Source organism: Gasterosteus aculeatus, chromosome 20 (genome assembly GCF_964276395.1).
Source record: "Gasterosteus aculeatus chromosome 20, fGasAcu3.hap1.1, whole genome shotgun sequence".
Taxonomy (NCBI): Eukaryota; Metazoa; Chordata; class Actinopteri; order Perciformes; family Gasterosteidae; genus Gasterosteus; species Gasterosteus aculeatus.
In genome coordinates, this window is record NC_135707.1 from 10,395,324 (window position 1) to 10,420,154 (window position 24,831).

General features: G+C 47.8%; 1 protein-coding gene across 2 annotated transcripts in view; it reads left to right on the plus strand.

Moving 5' to 3' along the window:
• creb5b (cAMP responsive element binding protein 5b) overlaps nt 1-24,831 on the plus strand; it is a 39,384-nt gene that overhangs the window by 7,596 nt on the left and 6,957 nt on the right. For both annotated transcript variants that reach the window (XM_040165616.2, XM_040165615.2), the window contains exons 5-7: nt 5,894-6,051; nt 14,545-14,671; nt 15,968-16,078. In XM_040165616.2, the coding sequence (XP_040021550.1) occupies nt 5,894-6,051; nt 14,545-14,671; nt 15,968-16,078 (396 nt within the window). The remainder of the gene's footprint in view (nt 1-5,893; nt 6,052-14,544; nt 14,672-15,967; nt 16,079-24,831) is intronic.

Genomic DNA, 24,831 nt, shown 5'->3' on the forward strand with positions numbered 1-24,831 from the left:
GTGCAGTGCACGCTGCAGCTAAGCTGTTGTCTGGGTGGTTTGGCTCCGCAGCCCGTCTGTGCTCAGGTCGGCCTCGTCTGGCCTCGTCTGGCCTCCCCAGCCAGTGTGGTTTAAGATGGGAGGCTCTGCCGAGTCAGCAGGCGGCGAGTAGCAGCAAGACTCGCTGGGACGGTGTCACGACCGGACGGTGGACGGGAACCCAAATGCACGACTCACACAACGTGGTGCGAAAAAAGAATCAAAGTTTATTAACAAAAGGACAGGGCATGGCCGCTGAAATAAAAATCACTCGTGGGCGAGGAAAAAACCGATCTAGAGACAAAAACTGAAAGCAGGCAAGACTGTGGACATACGTAGCGCTGGCACGGTGGCTTGGGACAAGACGAACTGGCACAGGACAGAGGGAGACTCAGACAATATATACACACACATAGGGGAAGTGCACAGGTGGAGACAATCAGGGGAGGGGCGACAATCACACCGACACAAGAGGAAGGGGAAAGTTGCCTGAAACAAGGGGAAGGTTCATTTTCCAAAATAAAACAGGAACTCACGAGACGGACACGAGACAACCTAACTAACATCTTTTTCTGGACATGACAGTACCCCCCCCTTTAGGGACGGCTCCTGACGGACTTTTGCGGTTGTTGAAGTCCCTGATGAGTGCCGGGTCCATGATAAAGCTGGACCGGACCCAGGAACGGTGCTCCGGACCATAGCCCTTCCAGTCCACCAAGTATTGGTGTCCCCTTCCGCGTTTGCGTACGCCCAAGAGTCGCTTCACTGGGTAGACCGGTCCCCCATCAACCATCCGGGGAAGTGGCGGAGTTGCGGCTCCGGGCACCATAGGGCTCTCTCTAACTGGTTTCAGCTTCCCCACGTGAAAAGTAGGGTGCACCCTCAGGGATCTGGGAAGGCGCAGACGAACAGAGACAGGGTTAATTACTCTTGACACGGGAAACGGACCCACAAACCTAGGAGCTAGCTTCCGGGAGGCAACATGGAGTGGCAAGTCCCGTGTGGAGAGCCAGACTTTCTGGCCCGGCTGGTATGTCGGAGCTGGCTGGCGCCTCCGATCAGCGACCTTCTTCATGCGCGCCGCGCTGCGAAGGAGGATGCTGCGGGCAGCTGCCCAGATTCGGCGGCAACGCCGGACCATGGCATGGGCGGAAGGGACGACGACCTCCTTCTCAGTATCTAGAAACAGAGGCGGTTGGTAGCCGAAGGCGCACTGGAAGGGGGTCAGCCCCGTGGCTGCTGTGGGGAGCGTGTTATGGGCGAATTCAACCCAGGTTAGGTGTTTGCTCCAGGATGACGGCTTCTGGGATACCAGGCAACGAAGACTCGTTTCCAATGCTTGGTTAAGGCGCTCAGCCTGTCCATTGGCCTCTGGGTGGTATCCGGACGTGAGACTGACCGTGGCCCCGATCAGTTTGCAGAATTCAGTCCAAAAACGGGATACGAATTGGGGCCCCCGGTCTGACACCACGTCCCTCGGGAACCCATGAATGCGAAAAACGTGGTTGAGCATGGTTTCGGCAGTCTCCTTGGCTGACGGAAGTTTAGGAAGGGCTATGAAATGAACCATCTTTGAGAATCGATCCACCACTGTGAGGACAGTGGTGTTACCTTGAGAGAGCGGGAGACCAGTGACGAAGTCCAGCGAAATCTCAGCCCAGGGTCGACTGGGCACCGGGAGTGGTTGCAGCAGCCCTGTGCGTGCCTGGGAGGAGGTCTTGTTCCTAGCACAGACGGGGCACGCACCAACATACTCCCGGACCTCGCGTTCCATGGCGGGCCACCAGAACCTTTGTCTGATGGCATATATGGTTCTCCTGATCCCTGGATGGCAGGTGAGCTTTGAGGTGTGAGCCCAATGAATCACCTGTGGGCGCATAGTTGCCGGAACAAACAGGCGATTAACTGGACAACCACTAGGTGTAGGGTTCTCACCATTAGACCGCTTCACCTCTGATTCTATCTGCCATGTTACCGCTCCTACCACACGGTGCGGTGGCAGCATTGGTTCTGGTTTCTTGGCAGTGGGCTCGGGGTTGAACAGACGAGACAGGGCGTCCGGCTTGGTGTTCTGGGACCCCGGCCTGTAGGATAAAACAAAGTTAAAGCGGTTAAAGAACAGAGTCCATCTGGCTTGGCGAGAGTTCAAACGCTTAGCCTTGCGGATGTACTCAAGATTTTTATGGTCAGTCCAGACAATAAACGGGTGTTGGGCCCCCTCCAGCCAATGTCTCCACTCCTCTAATGCCAGCTTTACCGCGAGCAACTCACGATTACCAACATCGTAATTCCGCTCCGCCGGTGAAAGTTTTCTGGACAGGAAGGCGCATGGATGTAGTTTGTGGTCTTCTGTCGATCGTTGAGATAGGACCGCCCCCACACCGTCGTTGGAGGCATCCACCTCCACCACAAACTGTCGGCTGGGATCTGGAACCGTGAGGATGGGGGCCGTGGTGAACATCTCCTTGAGTCGGGTGAAAGCCACCTCTGCTTGGGGAGACCATAGAAACGGGGCTTGGGGAGAGGTGAGAACATGGAGAGGAGATGCTATGGCGCTGAAGTTTCTGATAAACCGTCTGTAAAAGTTCGCAAAACCCAGGAATTGCTGAACCTTCTTACGGTTATCAGGTGTAGGCCACTGGGCCACAGCGCTGACTTTAGCCGGATCCATTTGTATCTTTCCAGGGGCTATGACAAAGCCCAGGAAGGACACAACGTTGGCATGGAATTCACTCTTTTCTGCTTTGACATAAAGATGGTTCTCCAGCAGACGCTGGAGAACCTGCCGAACATGGCGAACATGAGTGTCTCGGTCAGGGGAGAAAATCAAAATGTCATCTAAGTAGACAAATACAAACTGATTAAGGAACTCCCTAAGAACATCGTTTATCAACGCCTGAAATACGGCCGGGGCATTGGTCAGGCCAAATGGCATCACGAGGTATTCGTAATGGCCCGAGGGGGTGTTAAAGCCGGTCTTCCACTCATCGCCCTCTCTAATACGGACGAGATGATAAGCATTGCGCAAGTCTAGTTTGGTGAAGATTCTGGCTTGTTGCAACTGTTCAAAGGCCGATGACATGAGGGGCAGGGGGTATCGATTCTTGATAGTAATGTCATTTAATGGTCCATAGTCAATGCAGGGTCTCAGGGAACCATCCTTCTTCCCCACAAAAAAGAATCCTGCTCCTGCTGGAGACGAAGAGGGACGTATGAGTCCTGCTTTTAATGAAGCCTCGATGTATTCAGTCATGGCTACTTTCTCAGGGCCGGAGATGGAATAAAGTCTCCCCTTCGGAATGGGCGCACCCGGGATAAGGTCAATGGGACAGTCATAAGGACGATGGGGTGGTAGGGAAGTGGCCTTACTCTTGCTGAACACCTCCTCAAGATCGTGATAACAACTGGGAACGGAGGTCACATCACGCAAGTTGTGTGTGTGGGTCGGAGCTGAAGCCGATACAAGGTCCCCAATGACTCCAATCTCCACTTCTTGGCCAGGAACCCTGTCTAGCCCCCCCCGCTTCCCTCCCCAGCTTATGATCCTCCCAGAGCACCAGTCAATGTGGGGGTTGTGTTTTTTGAGCCAGGGGAACCCCAAAATCAGGGGGTGTTGGGCCGAGTGGAACAGATGAAACGTCACTAGTTCGTGGTGGTCCCCGATGCGTATAGCCACAGGTTCAGTCACATGTGTTACATTAAAAAGAAAGCTGCCATCCAAGGCGCTGGCTTTCAACGGCTGGTTCAAGGGAGCTGACCTAACTCCCATTTGGTTGGCAAAACCCCAGTCCATGAGGCTTTCATCAGCCCCAGAGTCAACCAGTACTCCCATTGAAACTGTGGTGTCATGGTGGCTTACCTGGATCTTCATCAGGGAGCGGGAGGAACTGCCCGATGAGGCGAAGCGGTTCGACAGGGGACTCTTCTTCCCCTGGTGGGTTGTCCTCCTCGCCGGACACCCTACCACTAGATGTCCTTGTTCCCCGCAGTAGAAACACCTGCCTTCCTGCAGGCGGCGTCGTCGTTCTTCAGCGGACAAACGAGCCTGTCCCAGCTGCATGGGCTCCTCTGGATCACGCGAAGAGACAGCTCTCCACTGGACCGGCGACGGTAGGGGGGAAACGACCCTTGAGTTTGTTGAAGGGAGACCTCGGTCCTGCATTCGTGTCTTCAAACGATGGTCTGTCCTAACAGCCAATGCGATGACTGCGTCGAGGTCCTCAGGCAAATCAAGGGGAACTAACAGGTCTTGGATGGGATCCGAGAGTCCTGAGATGAATGCATCATACAATGCCGTGGCATTCCATCCGCTATCTGCTGCTAGTGTGCGGAAGCGGATGGCATAGTCTGAGACAGAGTCCATACCTTGGCGGATAGTGTTCAGCTCCCGGGCTGTCTCTCTGCCGGATGTCGTGGGGTCAAACACCCTCCTCAATGTCTCGGTGAACCGAGCGAGTGATTGGCAGCTTGGCGAAGCTCTGGACCATTCCGTGGTTGCCCATACTTTCGCTCTCCCCGTGAGATGGGAAATCATAAATGCCACCTTGGCCCTTTCTGTGGGGAAGGCTGAGGGCAATTGTTCATAGTGCATTTCACAGTTAACTATGAAGGACTTGCATTCCCTAGACTCACCGGAGAACTTCTCGGGTGGGGCAAGGCGAATTGCCTGACTGTGGGGAGCTGGAGCTGGTGGTGCGTCGGCGGCCGCCAGCACGGGCGAGGCTGATGGTGCTTGGTTCAGATGGGTGAGCATCTGATGAATCTGGTTAGATAGGAGATTCACCTGGGTCGTCATGGCGGCCTTGAAGTCCTCCTGCCCGCTTGCCAGCCCTTCCACTCCATGTTGCAGGGCGGACAATTGATCCTCCTGCTGCTTAAGGCGGTTACCTTGAGCGCCAATGGCTGCCTTTAGGTTATCCGAGTCTGCTGGGTTCATGCTGGCCAGTTCGTTCTGTCACGACCGGACGGTGGACGGGAACCCAAATGCACGACTCACACAACGTGGTGCGAAAAAAGAATCAAAGTTTATTAACAAAAGGACAGGGCATGGCCGCTGAAATAAAAATCACTCGTGGGCGAGGAAAAAACCGATCTAGAGACAAAAACTGAAAGCAGGCAAGACTGTGGACATACGTAGCGCTGGCACGGTGGCTTGGGACAAGACGAACTGGCACAGGACAGAGGGAGACTCAGACAATATATACACACACATAGGGGAAGTGCACAGGTGGAGACAATCAGGGGAGGGGCGACAATCACACCGACACAAGAGGAAGGGGAAAGTTGCCTGAAACAAGGGGAAGGTTCATTTTCCAAAATAAAACAGGAACTCACGAGACGGACACGAGACAACCTAACTAACATCTTTTTCTGGACATGACAGACGGCACAGCACAATAATACGCGAAAGAAACGCTTCATACTGGACGAAAACCGATAATGGGGTATTAAATAGTTGCATTATAATCAGTTACAACTTTAGTAGCAGAGTAAGTCATTTAGTTTCTTTAAAATATTTCAAAAAAGTTGTGACTGTGTTATTATTTCCTTTTTTTCACTGTACAATCTTTGCCAGCAGCTCTTTTTCAATTTTGCCTTCGATGCAAATAACTTCACTCGTTTGTTGTATCACAAAATATGTATGTTCAGCTCTGGCATATACCATGTACGGGGGTTATTTCAGAATGTACGTGCGATAAAGAAACCTGGTCTTTATTAGGCTCTCAATGCTTCCTCAACTCCGAAAAAAGCCCGTAGATGATAGATTGCACAGTTCCTCATTGCTCATTCAAACAGTGTGCTGACGAATCTACGCGCAGGCAAGAATGTGGCATATTCCTGACACTGTATCCTCTGCTTGCTTTTCTCGCTGCAGAGCGTCTCGCTGCACGGCCAGGCGGGCCAAGGCCAGCACCAGCAGTCCCACTCGCGGATGGGCAACCATGACACCAGCATAGTGATCCAGCAGGCCCTGCCCTCCCCTCAGTCCAGCTCCGTCATCACTCAGGCTCCTTCCACCAACAGACAGATAGGGTGAGGAGGCCGAGCGGGCTGAGAAGCAACTTTATAAAGATGTATTTTTAAAAAAGTGTGGTTTGACTTGAAAGAGAAAAGCGAGGTGGGGATAGTTGGTTGTGTTTTTCTCTTTGCATCCTTGTTCACTCTGTGTTCCTTCCTGGTGATCGAGTAGTAGAAGCGACTTTTGAAAACTGCTGACGGAGTGAACGTAATCTAAGGAGCGCTGAGTGCATCCTCTCACCTCAAGTGCGCCCCCCGTTCCGGCGGCAACCTCAGGCTCGGCCTGGTCCTTTTGTGTCACCCCTCCATAAACTCCGAGGTGATGTCGGGTTTTGTTACATTCGGAGCAGTGTGTGTGTGTGTGTGTGGGGGGGGGGGGGGGGGGGCGATTCATGTTTTTGCTGTTTATTCGGTATCGTCGCAGAGCAGTGCCAGAAAGAGGGTCCCAGAGGACAAGACGAGGCTGTTGTTGAAGCCTTAGCGGTGACTGCTTTTCACAGCAGTTCAGCATTTCATTTTTTTACTTATGGATCCATTCACCTGACCTCCTTTTTGCTTTATCCCTTTAACCCCCAACCACCTTCAAACTTGAGCCTGGGCTTTGTTACAGTAAACCAGACCTGTTGCCAGCGAGACATTGAGAAGGTCTCAGCGTCAGGCCTGTGCTGTGCCCGGGTTGTCCTGTGTAGATCTACTGCTGGAGAAGCTGGTGAATATTGGATGGGAGGCTCATTACTAAGCCTGACTGACACGCCGTCAGGCTCTTTGTTGAGGAGGCGGATGAAATTTCAACCCCGTGGAGGAGCAGCAATCACTGCCAGTAACAGAGACTTTGCTGGGCCGGCCTCACCTGAGTTTACCTGTCGTTAAAAAGCCACGCCAGCCGGCATGCCGCGTGGCAGTGGGTTCACAAACACAGGGTGGCACATGAGTCTCAGCTGTTGGGACTTAGTGAGCCTGACGGTTTGCTGTTAAGTCACCTGCGTGCGACAATGTATTGAAGAAAAGACAATCGTGTTAATCCACACGTCTTTCCTGTTCATGTTTGTGCTTGGATTTACATTCTTAGCTCAGACAATTGGCTGAAGTTATCCTCGTCGGTCTCGCTTGTGCATGTGATCGCTCCGCGCCTATAAACCTTTTATCTTGGTGATGAATCCATCTCTAAATGAGAAGAAATCACCGACCGCAATCTGTTTTATCTCGCCTCCATCTGCTTCTTTCGTCCTCGGCTCTGCTGAACGCGCGGCGTGAGCGTCCAATGAATTAGGATAACAAGTCACTTTCATTGCCCCACAATGTTTACTAAAGAGCTTTGAGGCTTGGAATCAATTAGGATTGGCTTTCCTCAAGTCGATTTACTTTAGGGTTGAGCTGGGCCTGCAGCTGTGAAACATGAGGACCTCTCTCTCTCGCTCTCTCTCTTTCTCTACCCTTCTGCTCTAAAGTCCCTAAACAAGGTCTTCGGGGAGCGGGACTGACACAAACCAGTGTTAAAACCAGGCATAAGAAAGAACCAGCAGATCTGAATGTCACGGCTATCATTATCACACAAAGGGAAGCCGCGGGCCAACAGATTTGAATGCTTCAATTATAAACATCTGGTGCTGAGTTATGTCAGAGTAAAATTCGTTGGATGTTAGAAGTCAACCATGTGAGATAGAATGTTCTGTGGAAACCTCAACCTTTTGACTCCAAGGTGGAGATATGCTGGTACGGGTGTGGGCACAAGGCACTTAAAAACTAATTTATCTCCGCTGGCTCAGCGAAGAAACTCGTTTCCATTAAATAGCCCAATGTGTCCGGTTAAGTGATCACAGTGCAGATGTGGTTAAATATCTAATGATCAATTTACGATGATGTGGTATATAGTTACGCATCGCAATGTATCACTGTGCGTAAAAGCAGCTGCTTCTATCACATGGGGGCAATAGTTTTTTAGACTTTTGAAAACTTGTGAGCCTAACAGATGCCGTCTCTAACACCACCGACTGTTGGTATTGGTCAGTTTTGGTTTATCATCATCATCACATTACTATCAAGACTTCAGAGTAAAATAATTCTGATGTGTTATAAAACACATTTTTCTTCAATCTACCATCTACCATAACTCATCTGAAGAGTTATTTGTGTTTTCAGTTGTGTGGCTCTTGTTGGTGATGTCCCACCCTGGGCGTCCTCTTTGCAAGTTTAAGTTTGGCTGTCACATCACCATTACTGTGTTTTTTTACCATGCTGCTTTAAATGCACAATATTTGTCACACTTCAGAGGCACTTGGGTTCCTGGTTTCTGCCTATAAAGGAAGTAGCACATATAGGTGTTGGTCTTCATGCCTTCTAAACAGAAGCGTTTCATGCAAAGCTCAAGTGCAGTGTAGTAGTACACATTTGAACTTCCTGTTTTCTCAAGTTGATTTGGTCTTATGCTAGTGGTTTATTAAGAGCCCCTTTTTAAAATATCTTGCTATTCTCTCTATTTCAACGCATGACATTTCTTTTTTCTTTGTGTAGATGATGATCATCATCTCAATCCAGATGATATGATTTCTGTATTCTGTTTTGCACCTTATTAAAAATACAGTCCGTACACGATTCGTCATATACAACTAATTTTGATTTCTCATGTTTTCCTCATGTAGTTCTTCATCTCTTACCCACCCATTAATTAATGACAGCGAAGTGGTGCTAAAGGTTTTGAAGATTTGAAATCCAGGATGCTTTGCATATCCTATTTTCCCATGCGCTGTTTTCAACCCCCATTGTGTCGGAGAGGCAAACATCTGCACACCTCCACAGAGAGTTATAGGCTTTCCATGGACACATGTTGACCTCATGAACTTCACAATTTAAATACAACTTCCTTTATTATTGTTTATGATTAGATTGCATTCATAAAGCAGTGATAAGCAGGGAGGTTCGCCCCTCGGTACAGGAGCGCACAACGTCCACAAAATGCCAGCGGTGCCCTCATGCGCCTATTTGACAAATGCTCTTCGCCCCACAAACAACTTAACCTGTGTAGCTAATGCACGTACAATAGCAGCAGGCAGAAAAGAAGAATGCATAAACAAAGGTACAGAAAAACAAAGATATGGTGCAATCAATTACAAAAGAGGAAGGAAAAAGAAAAAGGGAAGAGAATGCAGGATGTACATCTGACCTGAATTAAGATGAGCTCATTGTGTACTGCAGTGGGTTTAATAGTGCATTTGTAGAGGAACGCCCAGACTCTGTTCCCTCTCATTCCAGTGGGGCTGTGTCATCTCTGCCCCGGGGCCACCACACATGCAGGCTCCTGCACAAGCAACTCACACACTGGGACATGCCTCCCAGCGCCGGGGAGCAGGGATCACAACGTGGGGAGGTGTGGAAAAGGGGGATCAGAGGTGGACAGAGGGGAGGAAGAGAGGGATCAGAGGTAGATGGAGGAGAGGAAGAGGATGATAGGGGGTAGATGTAGGGGAGGAAATGAAGGATCAGGAGGGAGGACAGGAGAGAGAGTGAAGGGAGACATCAGGACACCCAGGACGGTGTCCCGCCGCGTGGAGAAGATAAAAGACGCGTGCACATAGGAAAGGAAAAGATTATTATTACAGATCATGTTTGGATGGAAGTGTGGATGAAGTGGGATCCGAATGAAATACGGTGTGAGAAAAAGCGCTGAGGTTATGAGAGGAAAATTAAGATGGAAAACTAAATGACATACAGTGTAATGAGACTGGAAATCAGGAATGGGATTCAAGGGGTGGGACAAACGAGCTAAGTATTAAGTTTGACTGGATGAAGAATGAGAAACATGAAGTATTATTCAAAATGAAACAGGTGATGTAAGCCAAATATGACAGCATCATGCAGGTGTTGCCTGATGTTGTAATATTAGCTTGTAAAAACAAGTTTTATTCTGATTGACTGGTGTTTCTTTAAATGAAAACGAAAGACAACGCATCTTCGCTCAGCTAATGGCGTCTAATGAATCAAAAACAGCATCAAATTTGGTGGGACAAATACCACAACGTAAGCCCCAATTCACTCCAGAGAATCACACGCAAACATCTCTCAACTGTGCTTTGGCGCGGCTTAGCTCAGCTTGAGACTCCCTGACGTGAGGACACCCCATCCCAGCACCCTCCCGGCATCCATCCCTCCTAGCCCGCTAACAAAAGTCAGCCTGTGTCGTAACCCATTAGGTCTGATTTATTTGATCAGATTCTTATTATTTCCTCAGTCCAAACCCCATGGCACTCTCCTCCCACCAGTGATTAAAGGCAGTAAATCAGGGCAGGTCCTGTGTAGTGTTTACTCAGAGAGCCAGGCAGCTGCAAGCTGTTTGAGGCCCTTGTTTCTCGCTCTGTTTACCTCCGTTCCCGTGGCGACTTACACCACCGTCTCCCGAACGTCTGGAACTTGGCCCTGGGCTGTTTTGGTTACGTTCTAAAGTTTTTTAGCTGCTGTGTCTACCCAGAGCTCACGGCGACTTCACCCAGTAAGGAGTGAGCGCAGAGATGTTGGACGAGTCAAGGAAGGAAAGAGAGCGAAAACCGAAGCTAGGAGAGGAGAGGAGAGGAGGGGAGGGGAGGGACGAAATCTGGGGGTAGGCAGGCACAGGGTGGGGGGAGGGCGAAAAGCCAAGAGCATTACATCATTGCTGGAGCAGAGTCAGAAAGGGAAGGATATGAGTCAGTGGACTGACTGCACCTCGCTCTCTCCCTCGCTCTCCCCCTCTTGCTCTTCTTGGGCGGCAGCCAAACCCTTGTGTTTAAGTCTCCAGTGCTTGAGTTGGAGCTGGGACTGTGTGGATTGGGACAGTAAAGCTTAGTGTGTGTGTATGTGTGCCGGCTTCAGGATTTGTAGGTTAGAGCAAGCCAATCCAGAGGGCTTGAGTTCACCCTGAGGGGTCCTGAAGAGAGTTATAGAGGTTTAACAGAAACATTAAGGAGGATGGAGGGAAAATGAGCAGGATGACTTAGAGAAATAGAGTACAAGTGATAAGAAAGCGCAGAAGAGGGGTACTGTGGGATAGAAGAAGGCCTCGCAGTGATGTCATAGTGGAGGGAAGGCGGGTGGGTCTTGGGCGGGGTCTGTGGAGGAGAGCTGGGCTTGAGAGCGAGGCACTCAGTAATGTGAGAGTGCGGGTCGGGACTGCAGAGCGTCTACCTGCCCTCCCCTGGGGCCCGCGGCCCGGGCTATTATCAATCCCCTCAGTGGAGCCGCAGCCCGTCATTATTCACTCTCATGCGCGCACTCACGTGCACACAGTGAAACTTGCACCCATTCACACACAAACACTCTGAACGTGATCCCACTAATCCACTGTACCGTCTGGCGCATAATGCATGAACAGTCAATCCGATGTAAACACTGAGAGAGGGAGGGAACTAAAGGGAAGACACCTCAAGCTAGAATGCTGGTAAAAGTATGTTAATACTAAGGGTTGCATCTAACTTTTGTTTTGTTTACTTCTGCTGAACACTGATAAACTCAAAAAAGTCACAGAGAAGATAGTTCGTCAGGCACTCTCAAGCACAGCAAAGACCATTCATTCTGTCTGCTCTCAGGGAAATAGACAAGAAGAAAAAGGTTTTTGCTCCGTTAAATATCTGACAATAATGGTCTCCAGTTTCCAGAGAAAAATATGCAATTCATTACGAGAGGATAAACTAAAGCAGGAAATGATTACGTTTGAGAGGCCCGTAGCAGCCAATCTGGAAGATTATTGAAACTAACTTTCAAATAATGGACTTGTGTTTCAGCTCTGTTGAGGCTGCAATGCAACAAACACACACACACACACACACACACACACACACACACACACACACACACACACACACACACACACATCAATAAGGAATATTATTCTTATTTTCGTCAATAGAAGCTTTTTAACTCCGGCCAGTCAAAAATGATTTATTTATTAGCAGTGTCAGCATTTAGCTGAGTTAATCCAGAGGAAGCGTGTCAGACGTTAGGGTTGTTTTTCCGCCCATTGGACAAGCAGGTTGTGTTTTGGTGTGAGTGGTGGTGTCGGACATGCTGCCCCCCCCCCCCCCCCCCCCCCCGCCCCCCCATCCCTCCTGCTCTGCTGCAGGTGACAAGCGCAGCAACACAACCTGTACAAGCTTCAAAGAAGCCTTTCTTCTCTCCAAAGCAGGAGCCTGACCTGCGAAAAACGAGCCGACCTGCCTGTGCCACGTCCTGACTGCAGTGTGATTAAACTTTCTTCGTGTCAATATCAGAACCTGAAAGCTTTTCATTTATCAGGTGTTGTAGAGTTTTGAGAAGTGTTTGGTTCTGGCACACACTGGACGTTCTGAAGTTTCTTTCAATCACTTCCAGAACCTTTACTCTTCATTTTTATGGTTGAAAATAACAGATTTTCCATCAAAGTTGCTGTGGCAATCAGTCTAAACAAAACCATCTGAGAATACTAACTGTAAATGTAAATTGAATCAGCATAATAAATGTGTAGAATGCACAAGGTTATGACGTATGCATATTAAGCAGTGAAAGTATCTGTGTATAGCTAACATAACATTGTAATGCATTTGAAATAAATAGTAATAGCAATACATAAAGAACTTCTCAAATAAAATTAGCTACTCAAAGCTAACGTGAACGAGCCAATTTTAAGTTGTCATAGAGATGTGAGCAAAGATTTTTCAACATAGTAAAATAAAATAAAACTCATAATCATTTCATCAGGGGGGCATCATAAGGAATGCAAATCCCACAAAACAGTTACAGTGATCAGCCGCTGCTTTGTGACTGTTATCTCCTCCTCTTAGACGATGGCAGAGTCTTAACGCAGAGGGAAACTGTGTTGGTGTAGTGCACATACTGCACACCTAATTCTACATTCAGGACTTTTCCCATGTGGAAATGTTTGGATTTGCAGTCTTGCTCAGATGTCATATGTGCTGTTAAATGAGTGTGATTGTGATAAATTGGGATGTTAGACAGGAATGACACATAGTCGGGGATGGTAATGATGCTGTGTGTGGAGCAATCTTAAATGTCTGGAGCGTAAATGCACATATTTAGGACTGGAAAAATACAGTTATTTATTCAGGTGGGGGAGCGTTGCTCTGGTGCACCCCTGCGCACCTCCACCCCCGCTTAAATTGCCGTCACGCCTTCACTACTCACTCTTACGCTAATCCAGGCTATGATTTGGTCAATTGATTATATTAACCCGTCAGATGCAGCGCACCCAAATGCTCCTTGTTTGCAGAGAAGAAATTGAGCCTCCATTCACCCGCATGTTATCGAGAATGTGGACACTTGTTGATTCTCCTACGACAAGTAGTAGTGCCGACTGAATAGTTACTACATGCACGAGGATCCCTGCAGCAGGGAATCTGTGGTTCTTACAAGCAGGGATTTGGTGGCAGTTGGATGAGTGATGTCACCGCGTGCAGATGGAGTGGTCTGGCTGTTTTGATGGCTGGGGGGGCTCTGCCAGTGACAAGACTGCTGTCAATAGTTTAAGCTTAGCCCGGGCGTCATCTGCGCCAGTGATTTATTGATGTGGCCGTGAGTGCGGATAGGCCTGCTGGTCCGTGCACACTTTTGTGGTCGCCAAGAGTTTTTTTCCCCCCCACTGGACTCCCACCGCTGTAAGCAGTTTCTAAAAGGGGTCCTCGATCATGCTCGCCCCGCGGTTGTTATGACAAATATTATGCATTCGTCATCGCCATCATCGTTATGCTTCCATTGTACTACATGAAGGGTGCTCGTTTTAAGTGCGTCCAAAAACTCCCAAGATGCTTCAGCTTTCAACTGCAGTATGACTACACAGCCACATGCTCCTTTTTTCAGTTTGACTTTGTAGCTGCAGAAACTAACAAGTCGAAACTAACAAGTGGAAAGTAAAAATGAAAGAAGTTGAGGAAAACATTTTCAAATAGCACAGATGTGAAAAGAATGAATGTGTGGAATTATTTTTGAGATGAAAGAGAAGTTTATGGGTCTCACAAATTACTATATTATTATACTTTTAGATTAATTTTCAGTCTAATACAACTACTATGAGATTATACTGTAGTATGTGCATAGTAAATACAGAAAATATAAGGGCTATTTATAAGTGTATTTGTCAAGAACTATAACTCCTCCTGTGAATACAGATAATAAATGTGTCAATGGATACAGAATAATGAATAATTTAAAATAGGTCTTCATATTTTGTTGCAGTATGAGTATTTAATAGTGTTCATTTTATTATTTATCGACAAAACGTATCGACAAAGTTATTTAATAATTAAATTCTGTTAATGTTGAAATCTCTGGAATAAATCAAGAAAATGGACCTTGAATTAAGTTCTGTTCTGAAGTTGTGATTACATCTGTGTTATTTACCAATATTAAGCAATCACTGTGTGTTTACACACCGTTATGTCTGCGTTCACATTCTAACTTACAGGAAGTCGTAGATGGATTTGATGTTTTCAAATGACAAAAATAAAACAAGACCATAAGGTGTCTGAATGTCGTTCTGTGTGTTCTCAGGCCCGTCCCCGGCTCTCTGTCCTCATTGCTGCACCTACGAAACAGACAGAGACAGCCTCTGCCAGCCTCCATGCCTGGAACTCTGCCAGACCCGACCATGCCCGGCTCCTCAGCCGTGCTGATGCCTGTGAGTACGACAACAGCGCACAGAGCACAATCACTCACTGGTGCAGCCACACTCACAGGCGGAGTCACTCACCCATATATGACGACAGTGGACATTCAGACTGCACGTGCGCCACGTATTAGATCGGGATGTTTTCCGTCACCGTTAAAATGATTTAGCACAGTTTGTGAGGAAGGGGTCTAGTTTTCGGTTTGGAATATAGACTTTATTATAATTAAGCCAAAAAGAATCAGGGAATGACAACAACCCGGAGAAAGCTCCTCCTATCAGGATTGTAATGATACAACATATGTTCTCATTGTAACACAAGACTGCCAGTGTTTATGGTATAGGGGGAAAAAAACTCCCATGTTTATTAAATTAAGAGCTAAGCGATTTTGGGGAAGATTGACGGTTCAGGAAAGGGGTGCAGGTTTGGGTGATATTTTTACACAAAACACACTTAGTGCAATTAAGGCTGTGTGTCAGGTTCTAGGCCTGAGTCTCTGTGGACGTGGAGGGGGAGAGAAGCGGGGGGGTCAGGTTCTAGCGGGGAGGGGGGGGGGCATTCCCCATGGAGACCATCACACCACCCAGAGTTCAGCAGCTGTGAGGCCACAGCAGCTCACACACGTGTGCATGCTGACGCTCACACAAAACTTTCTTCTTTCCTGCATGTACTGCTCAGCCCTCAGCTTAACCAGCTGATTTCCTCACATTAGTTCTCAGCTGTGCAACATGGCCACGCTGACCAGGGTCACTAAGTGGCCGTCAGTAACTAAGCACACTCACTAGGACAGGTATATATATATATATATATATATATATATATATATATATGCATTCATATTAATAACGCACATGTACACACATCTCGTTCGCCTTTAACACATTCTGTGCCGGCACGGAGCCGGGGTTTGAGGCGTTAGTCCGACTTGTCACCCACCAAACTATTATCAGAAACACACCCCTGTTGCACTGACTTCCTGTGTTAAGTCCCTCCGTGCTGGCTTCCTGTTTTGGGTCAGCTCCAGTTATCATCACACAGAGCTGTGCACAGTGCGGTCTGTCATGAGAAATCAGGCTCCGGTGCTCTCTCACCTTATCCCCTCAGCCTCCCGCGCTGCAGGATGAGTCTCACGCTTGAAACACTTGTTGTGGGAATATAGTGATCATGAGCATGCTTGTTAAGACATAAAAAGCTCTGATAACCGCTAAATGAATAGTTTTTTGATGATTCATCTCGTGAGAAAAAAGGTTTTGTGGTGTAGGAATAGTACTGGTTCAAAGTTTGACCTTTGCCATTGTGATTGACAGATGGAGAGACAAATGTCAATGGGCGCCAATATGATGGGTATGCAAGGACCTGGCCACGGTAACTCCTGCTCCTCCGCTCACATTCCCTCCATGCACTCGGAAGCCAAACTGGTGAGTGCATGCACGTATTCACATCGGTACATCCACATTCATGCATGCACCAACAAGCTCAACTTGTTGCAACTGTTCTTTTTCCACCGGGCTGCACCAGCAACGCTGCGCTCTCAGGTCTGCGTGGATTTCATCATTTGGAGTGTAACCAAAGCTGTGTCTGAGCCGGCCAGTGCAGCACCGGAGACTCTGGGATAAAGGGCCCTTTATGTGGTTGTGGCTGGGCTGCCCACCGACTGCCTCATGTATATCTTAATGTACAGAACATGTTCTGTAGGTCCTGCAACTTGTTAGCACTAGTTTAACAACAGCAGTCAAATGACCTCATCCTTCACAAAGTGGGCAGTTGGAGCTGTGGGAATGAGATGTGGCCAAGAGAGGAGAGAGATAGAAAGTGTCAGGAGACCAACTGACGAAGGAAATAGGCACAGAAAAGAAACCTTCCAAGCGGTTCAACTGTGCATGTTAGCGCTGCTAATACTGATGCCAATGACTGACGGTTTACTTCTGATTAATGTCAAATGCACTGACAGTTGCACTCAGGGTGATGTGACTTGATAAATCCTCTGGCAACATGAGCAGCAGCCAATCTTTGTTTTCAAAATAAATAACTCTGAAAAGTGAAATGGCGCCATTGAAATAAGAGCAAGTGTGATGACGTGGATAACCTAAAAAAAGCCATAATAAAAGCCATAATGGAAAGCATTGGCCGCTCTTTGTGTTTGGGAAGGTTCACTGATAGCTGCATTTGCTGGACAGAAACATCTCGTGGAGAGAGAGAGAGAGAGAGAGAGAGAGAGAGAGAGAGAGAGAGAGAGAGAGAGAGAGAGAGAGGAGGTAGCAGAGGTCATTAGAAGAGTTATTGCTCTGATAGAGTAGAGAGGGAGCATTCCCAGGGCATTTGATTCTCCCTCTTCCTCATGCTCTCTCAAGATTGATCGTCTTTGTAGTCCTTTGAATCTCTTCAACTGTTCCTATGGTAACACGCTGGGGTAACACAATATTAGTGTATTAGGCTTATCTCTTCCCTGGCCATCATCCAGACAGATCTTACTCTTTTTTTCTCCTCCTATCTATGTAATTGAATTGTAAATGCTCTGTTAGTCCTCCCATAAACATATGCAGTCACTAAATGGCTACAGGCCCCGCGACCGTGCAACTTTCTGGTTAGTTGGCCGTTCAGACACGAGCCACAGCAACCAAATGTGGATCAATTGAGATTCTGCTCCCTGATGTCTGAACACAACTGATGGAATTCCATGATTGTGGACAGAAAGTGAGAGACTAATTCTGTTATCGGAGTGCGATCTGCAGCATAGGTTTCATAAGCATAGACAGGGTTTCTAATGTCTGTAATATCTGCGCCTGGGCCAGGTCGATAAATACGGCCTCGCTATCGGATAACTGGGCCATGATCAGGCCCATGTGTCCCCTGCGACGTTCTCAATCCGGCTCTAATCGCATTAACCCGACCATGTTGACTTTCCGCCAATGGGAAATCTCCTCACTGTAACCCCACACCCCCGAAGCCCGGACCTGGATGCACTCCTTCTGCTCAACGTTTACATTGTGCGAGCGGAGAAGGGTATTGAGTGGGACTTTGAGAGACATGAAGGAAATAGATAGACAGGCAGAGTGAGCAGGGGAGTTGAAAGTGGAGAGATGGTATTGATAATTTGAGACAGGAAACTGGGTGCGAGGGTGAGAAATTGGAAGAATTCTTTGCTGTGACATGAAAGGACTTCTGTTTCCTCCGCCACTCTGTATGTGTGCATCCACGTGTGCTCATTTTGAGGTTTCTTTTTTATATCTTGTAGTAACTGGAGGCCTTGGTAGCAGGATTAACCCTCCCCTGCCAGAGAGAGCATGCCCAGAGCTTCGGCTAATGAAGGCTAATTGATTTTGTGGTGGGCCAGAGCAGCAGGGAGGCCTGTCTCTGGTGTAAATAGTTAATGAGCCTAAGGACTGCTGTGGCCCCTTGGGGACTCGTATCTCGCTCTAACCTTTCTGTTTGTGCTCTCTGGGCCAAAGACTCTATCTGCATCAGTGCCCATCTTTCTTCTCTTCCATCTCTGATTTTCTCCTTAAGTGCCATCGTTTAAGTGGTACAGCAAAGCCCAAAGGTGCACTAACGCATTTCTATGTTTTCCCCCCTTTGCTTTTAGCTTATTGTTTCGGAATGTTTTATTAGTTTAGTTCAAGTGTGTGTCTTTTTTTATTCTTGTGAAGGACTGGGTGCTCATGGTGCCGGGTGTGGTTGAGTTCTGCTCTGTTGTGGGTTAGGGAATAGAATGGTGTGTGTGTGTGTGTGCGTGTGTTGTGTGCTGGAGGTTGTGGGATAGTTGACCCTCACAGCGTAGAGGAAGCGCTGCAGAGAGGAGGCCAAGTTCCACAGCACGCCGGCCAAAGCATTACGTCAACGCTCAGAGCCAGCTCTCCAAAGGGGCTCGCAAACACACACACACGTGATGACACGCATACGCACACACTGACTGCTCGAGCTCTGTGTCATCCTCTTTACAGACTTCCACATCCATGGACAGTCAGGTACTTAAAAACAACATCAAGTGAGATGTACACACATGCAAGCAAATGTGAATTCCTGCCTCTCCCGCTCAGCTGGTGTGACACCTTTGTTTGAATGATGAAAGAGAGTCGCTCGTTTCTCACCCGTAACAAGGGAACCCCAAACACGCCTAATAACATCTGTGAGTGCCGACTCAGCTCGTGTCCGTGGTCGAAGTCGGCATTGTTTTTTTGTCCCTTTTTAAATCAGCTCCATGCTTTCCACACATCCTGCTTTGCCTGCTAATTTCAGGCAGAAAAAGTTTGAAACAGATGTATGAAAATGTGGGGTTTATTATCTCCCAATTATCTATTGTTTACATTGTTACTAAGGACAATAAATTTGTCACTAAGCATCAGGCTAGGTGCTGACTTTTTTATGAGCTAAACAATACTATATGTTCCTTCACTGCAGCTCTCTTGGCCGTGGAGCTGGCACAGGATTGGTGGATGACATAATTCCTGGCATGCTCTAAATGTACTCCTTTTTACTTGAGGAGGGAAAAAACACTGCGTCTCTTAAAGAAACATTTCATGGGACACAGGAGAACCAATAATCAAAGTGTTTCTAGCAGCCTAAAGTAACGTGTTTTTTTTTTTACATTCCACTTACACCACCCTTACTGTGCTTTTGTTTAAGTATACAGTACCAGTCAAAGGTTTGGACCCACTTTCTCATGAGAAAAAATGAGTGGGTCGAAGAATCACAACATGCATTTAGGTTAGTAGGCTGTGTTCAAGTGTCAAAGAGAAACATTTCACATGCATATACTGTAATTCATGCCAAGAAAAAGTGATTTGTAGGTTTTAAACTTTGCAACGCATTGATTGATTGAACAATTAGACCAGCATGAAGGAAGCAGTTAAACTATCAGTATACCTGGAACCCCAATTACGTTTTCCATTCATTTCCTTCCACCGTAGCGGAGCACCTCTGGCTAAACGTCTTGTTGTGAGGAGGAGCAGTGCACACAATAGGAGTTTGACTCCAGGTTTTGTAGGCAACATCTGCATGAATGGTGGCATTGTCAGAGTATGAGGTCATTAGAGAGGGACGGTGAGCATAGTGCACAGCTGAAGCTGCAGGCTGCTTCACTGAGCTCTTATGTGTACGTGTACTCTACATATGTTTGTGTGCGCGCTCACAATCGCGCATGCAAGTGCTTGCTTTCAGTGGATTGGCACCCTCTCTGGCAATCATTGCCCTCGGGGTCAAAACACATCTGTAGACTAAGTGGGCTAGAAAACAACCCATAAAGTTCGAGTTGGACGATAGTATTCGATGCAGCTGCTATGTGCATACTGTATGTGTGGTTAAGTGTGTGGATGGGCGATAAACAGCAGTTGAACCAGGACACACGGCACATGGCAAGAGCCGCTGAGATGCAGTGTTGCAGAGGAGGCGAGTGGTTTCAGCAGAGTGGAGTGTAGGTCTGAGGAGCTGCAGGATCAATGTCTGCCAGTTTATCAGTGTTGGACACAGACCAGAGAGGGGCCCCTTTCTCACTGCCTCACAGCGAGACGAGTGTACCGCCTACATACTGTAGTAAATCAGAAGCAATCGGACAGGCTGTGTTTAAAGATTGCCTCTCACCAACGCAATTTTTGTTATAATGAGCAATGTGTTTAACTGCTGTTGAAATATAGTATATAATTAGCCTCTGGATATATTTAAACATTTATATGTAATAAAACTGTATTACTTTTATTGGAAGAAGTTAGTGAAAACACATTATTAGGAACAGAGTTTTAGGAGAAAGTCAACTGACGGACATCCCTCATTGATCTGAAAGGAAGATTTAAGTGCCTAAATTCACATCAAACTTACATTGAAATGTGAACAAAGAGTTATTCCTGCGTGAGAAGATTCCTTCATTTGAAATTTGATAAAAAGCACAAAAAGTTTTACAGCTGAAGGTTCAAGGTTGACATCGTAAATCCAGCAGGTCTTTTAAGGTCTGTTTATATTAGAGAATTTATATTTGAGTAGTTACATGTGTGGATGCATGTATGCATCTGTGTGACAGTGTTTGTGTGTGTGTGTGTGTGTGTGTGTGTGTGTGTGTGTGGGAGGGAGGGGGGGGGGGGGCAGCTGTGGCGCAGAGTGTCGCATCTGTTTGTCTTTGGATGACTACGTGTTGTTTTAGCTGTGCTGATGGGAGGTGTATGCGGAGGCCTTTTGGTCATGGTTCAGGGCCCCTGAATGGGACCGGGCCCCGGTAGAGTCCAGCTTGGGTAAACCAGCTGCCAACACCACACGGGGCAGACTGGACTGTTCCAGCCACCATGAGCCCCCCTGGAGCCCAGGCAGTGAGCGACTCCAAAATGACCTTCCAAACACTGGAGGGATGATTGGAAAAAAAATGTCTGTCATGTCAGAGATTTTGCATCTGATAAAAAAGTCAATATTGAACAGTTAATTACCTCATCTTAGACTTCTGTTTCTTTATGGCCGTTTCTTTGGCATATTTTAAATCTTGTCTTATCAAGGGGTTTTCCCAATGCAAATGTGTAACCAAAATACAAATAGGAAGTTAGTTCCAGCCAAAATACACAAAATATTCTAGCTGTGTTATTTTAAGCATCATTAAATTGATATTAACATTTCAAGTTATTCTTTTTAGCATGATAGGATGATACATTGCTTTTGCTGCCACAAATTAAGACATATGTTGCATGTTTATTATTGTATTCATGCTCCGTCTTTCTTGCATGCTCTGCGGCATTCTTCCGTATTCAAGATTGTGTCAGTGGGTGTAGTGATAACCATGTAGGCTGCACCAGAGCAGGACTTTACAAGAGAGGGAACAGTGGGGATACGCAGACTGGAGGCAGAGGCCCATCCATTAACTTGACAGGGTGGAGACAAGCTGCCAAGAGTTTGAGTGCATGGTTTGGAGCAGGCTCCTCAGTGGGCGTGTTACTTCTTGTGCCCGTACCGCCATGTGTCCCCTGGGCGTCGGGGGGGCCATGTCAGAACACCCGGACCATCTCCATCTCCCAGTCTGCGTCTGGAACCACGGGGAGGGTCTGTTCGACCCCGGCTCAGATCAGCTCGGCCCGGAACCCGTGAGAGGAGAGAGGGGGCGACATACCGGCCCTCCCATCAGACTGTCTGCCTCTCCGTTCCCTGAGGAAATCAGTTTAACAGTCCCCAGCTCTTGGCAAGCGGAGGAAGAAGGGGGGAGGAACAGGGAAGAGGTGCGTGTGTGTGTGTGTGTGTGGGATTGTGGGAGTGTGCGCGTGTGTGTGTGTGGGATTGTGGGAGTGTGTGTGTGTGTGTCTGAGAGAGAGAGAGAGAAAGAGGGAGGGGGGAACGTTACTGCCTCTCTGGGCAAGAGGGAAATCTAATAAAATTGAACTAATGGGGGCGTGGAGTTTTAGGGCACAGAGGGTGGGTTTTGCAGAAAGGCATGGGTGGGTTGTGGTGGTGGTGGTGGTGGTGGTGGTGGTGGAGATGAGGAGGACGGAATTAGATCTTCTGAGTGCTTGGCAAAGGAGCAGAGCCAAACGGCTGCTTTCAACTGCAGATGGTGAACCCATGTGGGGTTTAAAGAGTCGGGGGGGGGGGGGGGCTTGGCCCACGAAAAATACTGCCAGGAATGTAACAGCTATGATATATCCTTCAATTAGAAATATTGTGTTGTTAGAGGTGATCACTGTGCTCTTTATAGTGTAAAGAAAAGGCTGACAGAGACAGATGGAAGCTTTGAGCTTTCTCTGCGGAGTCTTTAATGTGAAGGAAGATCTCCTTTTCAAACTGTGATCTTTTTGCACTTAAACAATGACTCCACAGACTGTTTAAATGTGCCGTACGGCGCCGCAGGTCCACAGGTCCCCTGATAGTACACTGTTCCACTTTTAAGGGGAATAAAAGTGCTCACCCTGACCTCGCAGGATGTGATTTACCCGTCCATGAGGCAGTTTTGGTCTTCTCCTTTTGTACCTGCTCCGTGCTCTTGCTTCCTTATCCCGGGGTTAATAGGTATGAAGTCATCTGGCGAGGAGAAACCTGAGGGTGTTCTCAGGATGCGCCCCGAGCACTCAGAGCGACATCACTCAAAGCACCCTGTGACACGGAGGAAGTAGCCATTAATAAATATCATTAATGGGTGATCACCTGGCCACATTAACGAGAAAAGCCTAAAAAAGGAGAGGGAGTGGAGAGGTCAGGGGGCAAAGGTCTGGCTGAAGATGGCTGAACCAGGAGCGGTGCTTTAACAATGGAAAATCAATAGGCTTACTTACACAACGCTTGAAATAATGTGGCAAATGCATGTGATTAGATAGACTGCTGGTTTCTAGAGGAATCCCGCTAGAAGCTGTCATGTCTTCATGGTGTCGTGGGGCTGCCCATCCTCTTGTTGGTGTCGTTTATTCCCCGGTTTTCAACAACAGCAGGGCAGACAGTGGTAGGACAGACTGTTCGCCATCCCATCTGTGAGCGGCCTGTGCCCGCCACAGGCTAACACCTGCGCTGATTTAATGACTGTTTTCTGCAGCGGCCATGTTGCTGCAAGAGAAATGTATACGTGTGTGTGTGTGTGTGTGTGTTATTAGAGTAGAATGCACGTGGTGGTTAACTTCTTGTGCTTAGTGCAGTCTGGGGAAATGCAAACGTGTGTTAGAGAGTCATTAGGGAGCTGATGAAGGTGTTTAAGAATCACAGCCTGCTCATCATCGCTCTGCTAACGTCCCATAGCTGCGTCACTGTGGTTCTGGATACGAAGACTTAAGTTTTGGCAGAAGGTGGGTTTAACCGAGCACGAGTCTCAACTCCAGATGGAGCAGTAGCAGGCACTTGTGCAGAGGTAGCCTAAGGAATACGTTTATTTCACGGTAAGGCTTTTTCTATTTGGACAATTCGTGAAACGTGTTTTTTGGTCTTACAACTTTTAAGTGTTACACTGTAATACCATTGAAGTTATCTCCTCCTTCTTTTCTTACCATGTATGGTGCCTTTGTTTTGTCTCAATCTGGCTCGGGACCATCCCCACCGTAGCTTCTGGAGTTGGCCCCTCTGCTCTCCGACCTGCCCGCCGTACGCAGACACTCCCGGGCCTCTTCAGATGCAGGCTAATTGAATTAATAAACAGATAGCGCTGCATTGCCAGCTGGACAGCTCTCAGAGACACTGATAAATGGGACCTGGCCGTGTTGGGCTGATGTGTGTGGGAAGGAGACACTAGAAGCCATCTAATCCCCCCCCCCCCACACACACACACACTTGGTCTCTCTCTCTATCTCGCACTGCCCCCCTTTACATCCCTTTTACCCTTTCTGTCCTTCTCTCGCGGAGCCTCGTTGACATGGAGTCAGGCAGCTCAGGATGAGCAACATACCACAGAGAGGTTTACAGGCTGCCAGCTGATTCTTTTGGCTTCCGTCCATTCCGGTGATTGCCTGCTCTGTGATTAAGTGGCAGGAGATTTTTTTTTTCTTTCACAAGAGGGGAGGGCCTCACCTCTCTGGTGCTGACTGACGGGCTGAAGGGAAGTTGTTTAGTGAGGGCTGTCAGCTTCAGAATTCATCCTGTGATACACGGAAGATGTCCTTGTCGACACTGGTGACTGATTGATATCTGTAAGCTTGTTTAAATCCATTTTCTGTTTAAGTTGCACGTCGACTGTAGCTGGTATTTTATTCCTGCATGTTTATGTTCAAACGTCGAAAGCTTAACTAATACTGTTGATAGTAACCGATGTGTTACAGTAAGTCAGCGCTTTCTTACTGCCACTTGTTACCCCTCGCTGAGTCTCAGGACGACTGTGACGCTGTGGAGACAGCTGCAGGCGTGTGACCCCCCCCCCCCGCCCCCCCCGCCGCCGTGTGTTGGTGTACACTCTGTGGTATTTTAACCCCTGTCCCACTAGTCGCGAAAAAAACCGGATGGTTGTGGCCCCCCCGAGAGTTGCGCTGCTGAGGCTGTGGTGAAGGCGGTTAGCAGGGGTTAGTGTCCTATCACATGTGTACGAAAATCAAAAGAGAAAATGTAGACATACCTCCATCATCACGAGGGGATACAGATAAAATTGCGAGGACGTAGCGCCGCTTTGCCGCGTCGGGGCATCCATTGGTTGGACAAAGAGAAACTATAGTCAACCGAAACAGGCTAAGCAAGTTCTTACTTTAACTGTGCTGGTTTCAGGGGCTGTTGTATCACACGAGCTGCGCATGCACAACCTAGT